Raw genomic sequence first — 14,671 nt, 5'->3', positions numbered from 1 at the left:
ATTGACTTTCTGTGCCCACAGTGGTGGTGGAGGACAAAAGAGGCAGCTGGGAGAACATTAAAGAAACTGCTACACCCACTCAGTAGAAACATTATGCTCTATTTAGGCCAAATGAAAAAAGATAGTGAGAACAACACTTTGTGTGGAAAAGGAAGCCATCAATCCCCTAAGATATAGAAGCAAAACCTACTTCCACAGGGTGAGAGTTCCATCTAAAGCCACATTATGGTGTGAATTATACTTGAGTATTAAAGACAGGATGGCTGAAGCATGGAAGATAGATGGGCAGTTTTTCAAAAGGTCTCAACTAATTTGCCCATCTGTGCTTGCCCTTTTACAGACTCATGACCACCACCTAATTTAACCCAGCTTATTCAACCGTCACCTTACATTCAGCATAGACATACCAGAAATCTCTTGCTTCTCTGGTCCTTATACTTCTTTACAGAAAAAGAACATAATATAGCATCTAGACATGAGCATTAAATCCTACTGCATCAAGTTTCGAGGCCAAAAAGCTGCTTCTTGGTTTTCCTGTACTTCATAAGCCTTTTTCAATTGCTTCTGTTGGTTTTAAAACTATTTTTCTGCACACACTGGGCACAGGTCTGGATGATGTTGGCATGATTACAACACAAACAGGATTATTTCCTCTCGACATTAAATTCACTAATTCCTTGTCAATAGCATGACACTGGGTATTGTCATCTCCTTCATCACATCTGACATGTACTTGATTAATTTCTCTCCAAAACAGTATTTCAAGTTTTTATTTTCTCTCAACTCAAAACCAGAAGCTTTATCTTTCTGTGTACTTTATCTTGCTTGCTAATTAAGTATTAATTATTAACTTATTAAGGTTTTCTTGTTTTAATAGTTTGGGGTGGGGGGCAGTTTGCTTCTTTGTTTTAAGGCCAGTCAGTTCACTAATTTGCCATCTACTTGATACTTTTTCTTGGCCCTGGGTATGCTGTGGTATCCAATATCTATACAGCCTGTCATACATCATCTTTTAATTCCTAATCGGAAGACTTTCTGCATTAGAGTGTCTAGGATCTAATTCATGACCTATGCCTTTGACGCTCCTTTGTACAACTCATTCCTCCCCTGTATCATTGGTAAGAGCTAGGCTGCAGAGAAATGAGACCTACTTTATCAATACCCGTGATAAGAAATCCAACATAGCAAGACAGAGTTAAACCAAAGTATTTAAAATACTCATGGGCAGCACTCAAGTGAGTCACATATGTCAGCTCTGCAAGCTACCCAGCAATACGCCCTTTCTTCTGCCCTAAGACACCAATTTGCCTCATTTGGTCAGCATCTTGGGATCTTGGGGAAACCAACAGCTTGACACAAAAATTATTTGCCATTTTTTGCAAAGTTTAACAAGGTAAGTTTGGCAAACCAAAGTTTCAGAAAAGTTCAGTATATCTGTTTGACCCTAAAAGCATTTTTGTATTTCCACTGTCTTTACCTCTTGTTTTACAGTGCATTTCCTTAAGAAAACATGAAGCACTAAAAGCAAACTAGGAGCGGGCAAAGTCACCAAACATGGCTCATCTGTTAAACGTGGGGCACATAAGAAGTTTTAAGTCTTAAATATGGTCCTAAGTGATCAGTGCACTGTGGCAAAACACAGGGCATTTTATCTTGTAGTTATTTCTTTCTTCCATTTGCCTTCAGTGTGTCCACTTTACAGTGTAAAAGCATCTGGTACATGACTAAGCATGTCCACTGCACAAGGGAAGGAAATAAATTTTTTGCCGAATAAGAGCAGACAGGGACTAGGAAAAAGGCAGTCCTGCTTCAATTGAAACAGCTTCAGCCTTAAGACGGGAACTCTTTTCCTTACTTAAGGAAGAGTTTTTTAGACCAGTGGGAGAATGCAGTCAATGTATCATTGAAGATTAAGTTAGATCAAGATTTAAATTACAGCAATTGCATGCCTTAAGATTCTGATGAGCTTGGAATTGCTGAGTTTAGGCCAGCAAAGTTCACAATTTATTAATTTACATATTCTGAACATCATTACTTCCCCAGTATTTTGACTGTTTAAGCCTACAAGTCAGTATAGCAAAGAGTTTCTAAAAGGACAGAAAATACACAGCTGAGGCCCAAGAACAAGTCCAACAGAGGGTTGGCTACCTAGTGGTACATGCAAGTGAAGCTGCTGGTAACTAGGATGGAAAAGCATCTTTGCAAATAACAGCTGGGTTTTGCCCATTTAGAGAGTCCTGAGTCACTGACAGCAACTGGCAATCTTCTACATCAAAGACGAAAAAAGCTATGATCAGAACCACTGTATGCCTGACTAATACCTCTTTGCCTATTTCAAATGCAATTTTTCATAACATATTCCTAATAAAACAAGCTGTGGTCCTTCTACTCTTCCAAATGTAGAATAATAAGCACATGAGACATACATGTGCTTTCCAAGTTCCTCCAGAAACCTGATATTATGAGTGCATAATATAAAATAAATGGACACAATAACTAACATTACCTTGAAAAAAAAAACAAAAAACAAACCAATCTTAGAAAGAGGAACTGACTAGAAAAGGTGAGGGGAGGAAGTAAGAAATTCCCACTGCTTATTGGTAAAGCACAATAGCTGAAACCTGAAGTCAAGTGACTGCTACAATAACCACACACATAGCCACTTGCAGTACAAATGGAAGTCAGGTGAAAAAGAGAACCTAAGACCACATGCTTTGTGCATCACACAAAATTTAGGTTAAGTTACTGGTTTCAAATTGGATTAAGCCAGTTGCTTTGATGCATTTATTTTGCCCCATCTTGTGGTGAAAACCAGTTTACATACTGTGTTACAGCCCTCTGATTAATCCCATTGAATATTCTACTACTATGAAATGTTGGTATCAAAGACCAAGAGATGATCCTAAAAAGCACACCTGCTTACAGAAATAGTCATTGACAACCACCTCAGTTACAGAAAGTATCATTTTACTCCTGGTAAGAGATACAGAAGTACCTTACACTAGTACAAAAAGACTACTATTGAAAGGAGAGGGCAACTTAATAATAACAGGCTTTCAAGTTTCAGGGTAATCATTTTACCTTTCACTGCAGTAACACCTGAGTTACTTGCATTTCAGCACTAATTCCTTATGACAGCAATACGCAGCCCTCAACAAGAGGGACAAAATTAGTGTAAACAATCCCTCAAGCCTATAAAAGTTTCACATTATGACTATCCACAGTCAAGAGCTTAAATTGACTCTTTCTTCCCACAACTTCCAGCAGTCATCTAGATAGTTTTGCTTTACATTTACATTGTGCAAAGAACATTTTGCATCACCAGACCCAAGCAGCTATATTAAATTATCATGTTAGCAGCATATTTATAAAATTGTAGAATTGTGTTGGAAGGGACTTTTTGAAGGTCATCCAGTCCAATCCCCTTGCAATAAGCAGGGATATCTTCAACTACGCCAGGCTGCTTCAGAGTCCCATCAGAATGTTTCCAGGCATGGGCATTGACCCTCACTGGGAACTCTCTAACCTCATTACAGATGATGGACTATTTCACTGAGACAAACAGTTACCAACCAGGTTTAGAAATACCTGCTTTTTCTGAACACCAGTGACTACCCAGTACTAACTGAGGGAATTTACCAAGGTGGTAGCTAAACCCAAGTTCAGCAGCTTCCCAGCACATACACACAAGTCCCTGGTATCAGCATTGTCTGTCAAAGCTCTAAAACACTGCTAATACAGACTGAATGTTTGTTTTCAGCATAATGCCTACATAGGAACTTGTTATTTATTTTTAATAACTAGACAGTCAAATAACAAATTCTAAAGAAGCAAGAACCAAAAGAAGTCTCCTCTATGACATTAGTAAAAATTGCACACCTGTAATGAAAGCCCAGCAAACACATATTTTGCTTTTTCTTTAGGTTAAATGGTAAAATTCAACTTATTTTAAGTTTGCAGAATTTCGCTTTCATAAAGAAGTTGACTTACCCAATACTGTTACAGTTGTTGATGACTGTGTATTTCCCAGTGGGAATGTAACTGCCTTGCAAACATATTCTCCTGCATCAGAAAAGCTTACATTTTTTAAGATGATTGTTGCATCAGTAAGTGAATAGTTTTTAAATGCCACTCTTCCTTGGTATTCTCCTTGAATAGATATTCCATATTCAGGGTGATGAACAGCAATAGTCTGTGAACTTTTACCATATATCTTCTCCCAAGAAACTTGTGTTATTGTTTCGTTTACATCAATTATGCATTTCAGTGCAACCTTCTTCCCCCAAACTGCTGTCACATGTGGATCAACAACTGGTCCAGCTAAGGCACCTAAAAACAAAACAAGTGTTAGTTGCTACACAAGAAAGTTATGTTGCTTGGTTTTCACAGTAAGCCTTCTTCTCTTCTGAAAAGGTAATTAGTTTACCTTTTTAGAAGAGAATTCCTGCTTTTTTCTGATTAACTGATTCACGACAGTGTGGAAATACTACAGAAACATATTTCAAGCAAAAACATCAAACCTAGGTACAGATCAATCATTTTTCAGAGGATACTACCACTAATACACAACTTCATATAAAAACAACCTGACAATTGTGTAATTGGGCCAACAGTCTTTTGGGAATTGAACTAGATATGAACATTCAGTGAATTCAGATTTACCAAAAAAAAACAAGACATGGTACTTTTTAGCAGTCTGATTACTGATATAGAGCATCAAGCAAAAACTTACGTTAAACTACTGCACTTATGTGTTTCTCCTTAAATAATCTTTATGAAGTCATATCTTTTATAAGTAGAAATAAGTAAAACTTCTAGCACTTACCATACCAGTAAATAATTAAAAAGCAAAGCAACAATTAAAACAAACAAAAAAAGCCCCTATCAAAATCCCACAAACCATTCCATGTTTACACTGACAGTCACTCAAAGACCTCAACTTGAGCTTTCCCTACCCTACCTGCTAATGAAGACATTTACCTTCATACATATGCAATCCTTCTGCTTCAGTGTAGTGGTGTGTCTTCACACAAGATCTTGTCTCAGAAAGTAAATATGCAAGAGTAGGCATAGGTACTTCCTTAGGATTCAACATATTTCTGCTTAATACCTAAAATGCCTTCCACAGTAGCAACTACATTCTGAGCTCAGCATTTGACACCATCCTCCTTTCAAAAAAGGAAATCCACTTGGACAAAGAAGTTCAGTATACCACAGGTTCACAATTTCTTTTGCCAACAGATGCTCCAGGAACTTGACTCATTAGTTCTCTTGGAGCAAACTAACCTGATGAAAAAGAACCAACTCTTAGTAAACAGTGTATTTCTTTTTCCTGTGCTCAGATTTTAACAGAGCTAATTCAAATGGTCTGATTCTCTCTTCAGATACCAAGTCAGTACTCAAGATGTTACTGAAAAAGTTCACTGATAAAGCAAAAGTCAAGTATAAATTTTATATGCCCCATTCTCATAGGCATGAAGAAGTAATTCAATTTGAGACATGAGCTGCCTTTTCACTCACCAAGCTCACACAAAAGGCAAGCCATGCATTCAGGAAAGAACTCCTTAAAAGCCTTTATCTACAAATCCATGGTTAAAAGCTTTCTGCTTCCCATTGATTGACTTTTCATTGTTCAAACTATCTCTGAGTCAATGAAGTCACCCAAAAAAGTGATTTAGCTATGGATTTCTTCAGTATAAAACTACTGACTAACATCAATAGAATGAACTACACAAATAAGCCTTAAGCTACACAAATAAGTCAAACTAACCCAGAAATTCAGACCAATATTGTTGATACATCAGTAGCTAAGTGGGGCTGGTGAAGGAGCAAAAAAAAAAAATCAAGAAAAGTTAAAAAAAGCCATAACAGGTTTCAAATAGAGACTATCTGCCATGACAAGTAGTGCAAGAACATTCTGTCTATTCTCCTCATGCCTTTTATTTAACACATTGTGACAGACACTGGAAAGAAGACAACTATTTGCAAACTGGAATGCACACAGTTCTGTCCAAAATTCATCTCCACTTGCCACTGCTACATTTAAACTTAAGGTGAAATGTTCCTTAAAAAGTATTTGACTATTGCTTTCTACCATATAAATAAATTCACAAGTTACATTTGTGAAATGTATTTCAGAAGGTACAGGATATAAATATTCTGTAATGTAATTTCAGCAAAGAAAAATACTTTCATTCGGGAATTTGCTTTTTGCAGCAGTTAAATCTACTGAATCTTCACCTATACTTTATTATAGTGATTAGCTGTATATAACCCTAAACAGCTTAGTACAGAAAAACCCCACAAGTGAACTTATAAAAACTGTTCAGGCTTTTGTGGAAGGTAACAAACTAAACTAAAAAACATCCCAGTTAACTAAACACATGAGCTCTTTTGCTTCCTTTTACTTTTTTTTTTTTTGACAACTCTGCTCCCAGTAATTGGAGGCTTTAGCTACATAAAGATGACCATTGTACATTTAAAAAGTCAATACTCAACAATTTTTCCACCAAGGAATACTTCTAACAGCTCATTTGTGCCATGAGAACATTGTGTTCTTGCATGAATTACGTGAATATTTTCAGAAGTGAAAGTTTTTCATTGCTGCTATTTTCCAGATTTACTGACTGAACTGAGCAGGGCCCATATACATTTACATAAACACACTTGCAGGTATAGAATGTTGATCAGTTAGATCTTTTTACTTCCACTTCTCCAGCAAGGGATGTAGAAAGCTAACATATCACAGCTCCAAATTTTACATTTTTACATTTCACAAATGATTTAACTTGAACTTACATACAGCTCGTACAACAGTATATAGAGTCCAAAATGTTTAAAGTACTAGAAATAGTTTAAATCTGATGTGCCAATGTCACATATTTCATTTGGAACAATATCTCTTGTTTTAATCTCTATCCAGTTATTATTTAACTAGCTGTAGTTGCAGAGCAATCAAGCTAATAGTTGAAACTAGCAAGCTAACTGCCATATGGATATTCAGGGCTCTCCAAGCCTCAGGATGCTTAAGAGAAGTATTTCCTTTGACATTAAGACTTCCCCTCAAGAGTCAGTATTCTGTTCACAGTCTGCAGTTGAATAACGAGCTACATGTCTCCCCCAAGAAAACACATTTAGAGCTTATAATACACAAGGTTCTGAAGATCAAGCCACTTCAAGACCACACTATTCAGGTCCTTAACTGATCCAAAGTTAGGACACACAGGCACACAGGCATAGAACATACATTGTTTTAATGAGGCCTGGCCCTCCTCCTCCTGAAATCTGACCTTTTCTGCCTCGCCTTCACAATATTGAAGTTTGACATTCACAACAAAACTTCTGGATACACTTTGTATTTACTTAGTAATCAAGATGTTTTGTAACTTCAAGGTAAACACAACATCATGAGGTTTTCTTACTTTTTTCTTTATATTTGCCCAAGTTTTTACAGATCTGCCTTCCCTTTCCTTTTTGCTTCCAGGGAATACATCAGATTGTACTGTTTCACATGATGAGATTGCCCTCTCAAGCACTTTGACATGATTCAATTTCAGCTAAATCCCCATGCACTAACTGATTTTTTATCACAGTGATCCAATGCCATGCTTGGCAATAAAGGCAAGAATCCTACCTGAAACAGCAAACCAATGACTCTACTCATGTAACTTGACAGAATGTTTTAAGAGTAAACAAAACAAAAAGATCCCTAAGGCTCAATTGCAGCATTAAAAGCCACAGAACTACGTGGTATCAAATACTGACCATGATAATGTTTTCAACATCAATTCTGAATTAAGCTTCTACCACTAACTGAAAAAAAGATACTAAGATGATATGACAACCTTCATAACACAACATATATTCACGATATGTAATGGCAGAATACTTTCCATATTTACAGGCTTGTTTTTTGTTGCAATAATCAGCACATTTAGATTTTCTATATGAAGCAGCCATGCACAAGTCTAATTATAAAAGCAATGCATTTTGTTGCCCACTTAACAGCACACTTCTGGCAAGACATGGTGACCATATTGACCCTTTCTAGCCACTGATTTCCCACAACCTGCCAGCTATTTCCACAGGACTGAGCCAAACTACAGAAGAGCATAAAACTGAATTTTTCCCCTCTATCAGAAAGTTATTCAGCTCATGGGTATACTGGGCTTTAGTACAAACTAGTGGCAAGGAACTCAGAAGAGGTCTAATCAAAAATGGAGCAAAACAACAAGAACATCCTATTTCAGGGACAGCAAGTTGCTATGTCAGCAGAACACTCTTAAAGTCAGGCTACTCATTATTGTTTAGCCAGTTTAATTTCAGCTGACATCAGAAAGCTTATTCTTGCAGTCCTCCTCCTCCTGTCTCAGCACTCATCAGGTACCTAAAAGACCCTGACCTACAAAAACTCACTTGTTCTCTTCCTGATTTAACCTTCTGAATTAGCTCAGTCAATCACAAGAGGCAATGCAACACAGGCAATGAGCACAGCTCCACAAATCCAGTGGCATTTTCAGATTTGTTTAACTGGAAAAACAAATCACTTTAAGGCACTGCAGAAAACAAGCTGAAACCTCAACTTAATTGCTTCATAAAAATATATGCCTAAATGACTGGGAAGAAGTCAGTGTGTATCTTTTGAGCACCAGGGCATGATCAAATTACTGTGTCAAAAAAAGAAAGATCAGAACCAAGGAATGGAAGAGATTCAAGATTAAGTAGTACAAAATGCCTCAACACTAGCTTCCAATTAGAAGTGCTAACCAAGTACGTGGGAAAAAACTGCACTTAAATCAAAGAGAAAGTATTATAACCTAGTGTTACTCTCACCTAAGGATCTGCTTTGGCACAATGCTTGCTTGAAGTGGAGTGTCAATCAGTTTTTCTGGGGTAAGTGAGCTGAGATCTGGAACGCCACGAGATTAGCTTCTATAAGCATTGCATTTACAGGACTCAGCTCAAGTACCCTTTTTTTTTTTTTGATATAGAACTTGCCTTATTTTTTTACAGAAGAAAACCAGGGATGTATTACTTCCATCTCAGAGAGCAAAACAAAAAACCTTGTTCAGTGTTTAGCATACAGTATAATAAGCATACAAAAGCCTACCAGAATGTAAAAAGTTTCAGTGAAATGATGCATAGCAATTCGATAGTCTGAAGCCAAGACTAATGAAATTCTCAGGCTCTCTCAGGTTGCTTCTTCATTTTACTCCAGTTCAAGGGATTCTAGCTTTTAAGTCAACTTTACCTAATACCAACAGGAAACTAAAAACATCATAATGTAGCTCATGCAAATCCACCACTTGCAAATGGTTAACTTCTGAATGTTAACTTCCTATGCCTACAAGTGGCCCAAAATGAGGTTCCAGTCTTGAGTTGGTTTATGGCATGAGCAGCTCTCCTCTAGGTGACTATAGCCTGACTCACAAAAAACATAGAAAGGGGAATACAATCTAGTTGAAAATTACAAAATAAAAGCTGCACAAAGTTGTATCTTTTCCAAGCAACTGAAAATTCAAAGAGACTGGCAATGAGAACTGTGTGAAGAGGTCAGTCCCAATTTCTGTGCTGTCTCAAAAGTTAGCTGCTGCTGAAGGGTTTTACTAACATCAAGCTCCAGACAGATGGACTCCCAGTTAAGTGCTATCACAGGATGTTCTGCAGAATTCTGAAACATTCTGAACCACCATCTGGCTGCTCCTAAAGGTACAGCTGACATGATATCACACCATTCAGCCAGAAGGCTTGTCTTATTCTGCTCCTTCATTCCCCACAGCTGATGGAAGAGACTGTCAGTTATCTCCCTCTAGTTGCTGCATCAACATGTGTTGCTGCATCAACATATCTACATAGAGGGAGCAAGGAATAGAAATAATTGTTGGGAAAGCTACAGCTACCATTCATGATAGCAACCAGAGCCCAGAGACAGGACTCACACTGCCTTTTAAAACACCAGGTAATGCAATACTGGACAAAGAACTGCCATCCTAGCACAAAGGAATCAAAGATGACAAAGCATGCAAATCATTTCAGCTCCACAATAAACAATTATCCACAAGACTGACATTTGCAACACAGAAAGCAAAAAAAGATATTTCAAAGAGACACTTTACTTCAATGCAACACAAAGTCAAAGAAAAAGTAGATACAACTTAGAGTTTAACATTAGCTGGAGCCCAGCTCATAGAGTCAGTTGGAGCTTCAGAAAAACTCTGCCCCTGAAGACAGACTTGGCTGCTACCCACCATTCTTATTTCAGAATGCCATTTTCACATGTGAACCAGTGCTTCTGTTCTAGTTTAACTCCATGTAAGACAGCACCTGTGTCCCTGCATACTCTGCTTACTACCATGCTGCACAGACTTTTGGTATCAAGCAGCAGGACAATCTAAGACACTAGAGGACGTTAAAAAGGAATGTTAGGCTCATGATTCAAATGGAGTTAGGAAGGACACTCTTAGAAAGCCAGTTTTATAAGGTCAAAACTTTCAATCAAACTACTCATTTAGAATGTTTACCAAGTCCCACAAACTTTAAAACTTTGTGTGGAATTTTGACTTAGACTGTATTAACATCAATGTCCTTTTTACATGTTCTTACATCATAATCTTTTATACATAATAACACACAGAAAATTAATACATACATGTTTATCCTGACACTAAACTTTCAGATGTTTTAAAACATGTTGAACTACTAAGTAAGGCAGGCTATGAAGCAGCTGGAAGGTTTTCTGTAAATAATCTTTTCAACTTTGTTTCACCAAATATTCCAATCCCATCTCCTTTAAAAGTAATAAGCCAGGACAATGAAGTACTCTTTTTTTATCAAATGGGCCAGGATCAAAAGCAGGACTGGAAGAAGGCATCTCACTTCAAGTCCCACTCCCTCAAAAAACTAGTAGTAAGAGTAAACAAGTAGTTCAAAAGTTATCCATATACTGGATACTACTGCCTAACCACCACAAAATGCTTCACATCCCCATTTAAATAAATTCAAATCCTTAAGTATCAGAGCAATAGGTCTAAATATACAGAAGAGACTGAAACAAGCAGTCCTTAATGTAACTCAAACATCTTACTGGAAAGTTTGTTAAAGAATTCCAAATGATCTTAGAAGTCTTTTGAAACAAAAAAGATGAGTCAATAGTTCTGACAAACTGATCTGCTGGGAAAGGCTGAAGTCCTCCTATGTGGCATCCAGTTTAAACACATAACAAAAATATTTAACAGAAGACTCAAGGTCAAAAAGAGAATTGTAGATCTGAATCTTGGTGGGGCTGATGACTAATGCATTATACATAGAGAAACAAGAGAAGCTACACTTAAAAAACCTTTCCCAGTCAGGCAGAAAAATACCTTCAAGCTGCAGTGGATCCAAATTAGACTAGCAGCTGGCAGGAACACATCAACAATGTTAAATAACTGGTTAGAGAGCAAAGTGTATTTTGAAAACTACAGCAAGTATGTGGTGATTACATATCAAGAATTGAAAATGACACTATAGAATATGCTAATATCAAAGTATATGCTCTAGCCAACATCAGTGCGGCTCCAACTGGAGTTGTCCAGCTGGAACAGCACACATCACATATTAGCCATCTAGAGAATTTGAAAGCAAAGTGTGCTCAAAGGCCCAGAAAACATGACATATAGTAACGGACTGGAAGAACTCATTATTCTCATAAAAGGTAACCTGATAAAGGTCCAAAAGAACTTACACTGCAAAAAGAGAATGGCTGTGAAGATTAGGAAGAAGATAAACCAGTAAAGCAGTAAAAAAAAGAAGAAAAACAGAAGCAAAACCCACTCCACCCCCCCCCGCCAGCAACCAAGCACATTGAAATAAAAAAAATTTTTGATGCTACAGAATATGAATTCCTCAAATGTACACCCTGACCAAAATGACAAACCTCCACACCCTTTACTTTAGAAAGATTTGATATTTAGTAATTAAAAAAAAAAAAAAATCAAACTAACCTAAGTTGATCCTGCACATGATCAAGGATTTTATTTGCTTCTTTATTATAAGATTAATAGATATTTTACTAAAGTAATAATCTAGTCTTCCTTAAAATTCTTGTTAGCCCATTTGACGCATATGCTGAAGGACTTAATGACAAGTTCTCACTTCAGGAACTTACTTGCAACATCCCATACACTTATACCACTTGCTCTAGCACGATCACTGGGTTTTTCCAGACCTTGCTACTGTGAGAAGACTTCAGAATGCACTCCTTTTACAAGTCTCGTTCCCAGTTCTCTTCCTCGAAACCTGCTGTTTCTTCAACTGTGTTAAAGACTATGCTCCACCTGCTTTGCAAATCAAGAAACCAACCCAGATTTACGTGAACGAAATAGGAAAAACAAAACGGAAATTAACACTGACAGTATCTAGAATGGCAAAATTATTTCATTTTTAATTCTCAGTAAGTAGAACTTCATGTACATTAGGAAACAGTGCCAGTGCTTTCTGCTAACACATAATTACTTAAAACACTTTCAGATACTTTTCTCATGCTCAGGTCAGCTTGCATTTGGTTTAACTGGAACATTCCAAGTTGTTACAATAAATAGCTATTTTCTTATCGAACGTATTTCTCATTTCCTTCATTTTGTATTCTTTAGTTACTTTTTTCAGTAAATGTTCTCCTCTTCATTAGAGGGACAGCCAGCTCACAGCAGGTGACCAGTCTCCTCCATGACTAATTTTTTTTTTTTATTCTGATCCACAAGCAGATATTAATCTTTTGTCATATGTTTTGTTAAAAGCTTTTAACTCTTCAAAGTTTTATATTTGTTGTATATTTAACTCCCCACGAAATCTGTTAGCCTCGTTTTGTCCTCAGCTGAGTCACTGTGGCATCCACAAATCACTCCTTACAAACAAGTCTTATTCTCAGCAACAAATAAGATTTAGGAGAAATTACAGCCTTCAGCTTTGAGAAAAGTAACTCATTCTGAGCATGTTCAATAATAAGTCAAGTTATAACCTTATGCTTAGATATAACTCTAATGTTGCTTGCTTAAAATTTATTTTAAAGCTCAATCTCTTAATTTATTTACAGGGCTGTGAGCTCAATATGATGAAAGAAATTCCATTCTGGAGATCTACAGGAACACCCAATCACATAGTTTTAGTCAGCTAGTGCTTCAGCTTTTCTGACTTTATATATATAAACTGCCTCTCATGATACAGACAATGTCACACATTACACAAAAATTGACACTTTCTAGACATGAGTTTATTCTTAAAAGGTTTCAATTCTAGCATACTCTTCAGAGCTAAGAAATTTCAAAGCTGGCATTACTACACTTCAAGTTCAAAGAGGATGCCAATACAACATCATGACAGAGCACACGCTTCCCAACAGTGCACTGCCTAGTTCAGACCTTATACAGGCAGCCCCTCCAAACCAGACCTCTGGCAAACCTCACAGAACTGACCATCACATACTCAAGGCCTTCTTTGCAATTATACAAATATTTATAATAATTCATACACAAAGCTTAACACTCTCCTCCAAAGGATGCCTCATGGGCATCACTGAACAACCATCTACACTTCAGCTTGCTTAACTATTCAATCCCTCAGTTTCTTAAGGTACTTCAAAATTCTGTAACTCATCTTTATTCCAATTTGCTATGAGTAACTAGCAGTTATATATAATTAGGGCACCTCATACTCCAGGAAATGCAACAGACACGATCCTACTATCCTCCAGCACTACCTACAACTAGAGCTTCCAGCACACAAATCCTTCCAGAAAAACTTCCCAGACCATGGTGACTACTAAATGGTCTGGTCAGATAAATACCCTTCCACTTCCTTCCAGACTCTATGCCTCTCCACTCCTTAGTTAGAAAGGCAATTTAATGCTATTACAATAGCCACTTTTTTTTTTTTTTTTTTTTTTTTTTGAGGGGAAGAGATATTGGGGGTGAGGGATTGACCACTAAAATGTTACAGAGGTCTGAGGAGTTACCGTCTTCTGCCTCATTGCAAAATGTGGAAGTCATCAATGACATAACAGTATATTCTGTTCCACCTAGTCACAAACTTGCAAAAATATGGGTTGGGGCTCCCAATGCCAACCCAGTCCAAAAAACAGCTTTCCTTCCAAGTTAAATGGCTGTTGTTTCAATGCTACCATATAATAAACTTGCCATTTCACAGACTAACAGGAAAAAAAAAAAAGATCAGAACCCAAAAATACAAAGTGTTCAGTATAGGATTCTTGTCACTGCTGTTTGTTCTCTTTAATTATAAACTAGCAAACCACTTTTCTACTACACAGTGGTATTTACATAAGCTACCATCCTAACCATGAGGGTTTCTATAATGAGCATCTTGCTAGATTACCCAAAAAGCTCATGTCTATCTCAGAGTCTAAATTATAAGCATTATTAAGATATTCTTGACTTAATCACTCTGACTTCAGTTGTCAGACTGAAGCATTCAGACTCAAGTCACAGGAATCACTACTCATCAATACAAGCCTGTAGAGGGGAGGGAAAAACCCAACCAACCAAACTGTCACAGAAATCCTCTGATAAGGTGTTCAATAGGTCATGTTCAACAGATGTAAGCTATAGTGATCATTTCCAACCAGGTCACCTAGCAATTACCACAGACACAAGTGAACTCCTAGGCAAAGCTTTCTTCATAA

General features: G+C 37.1%; 1 protein-coding gene across 2 annotated transcripts in view; it reads right to left on the bottom strand.

The window, feature by feature from the left end:
* The window catches only part of NECTIN3 (nectin cell adhesion molecule 3), a 64,652-nt gene that overhangs the window by 35,228 nt on the left and 14,753 nt on the right, over positions 1-14,671 (bottom strand). For both annotated transcript variants that reach the window (XM_030235160.2, XM_030235159.2), the window contains exon 2: positions 3,991-4,329. In XM_030235160.2, coding sequence (XP_030091020.1) covers positions 3,991-4,329 — 339 coding nt within the window. The remainder of the gene's footprint in view (positions 1-3,990; positions 4,330-14,671) is intronic.

This window comes from Serinus canaria, chromosome 1 (genome assembly GCF_022539315.1).
Source record: "Serinus canaria isolate serCan28SL12 chromosome 1, serCan2020, whole genome shotgun sequence".
Taxonomy (NCBI): domain Eukaryota; kingdom Metazoa; phylum Chordata; class Aves; order Passeriformes; family Fringillidae; genus Serinus; species Serinus canaria.
This window is presented reverse-complemented; position numbering and strand designations above follow the sequence as displayed.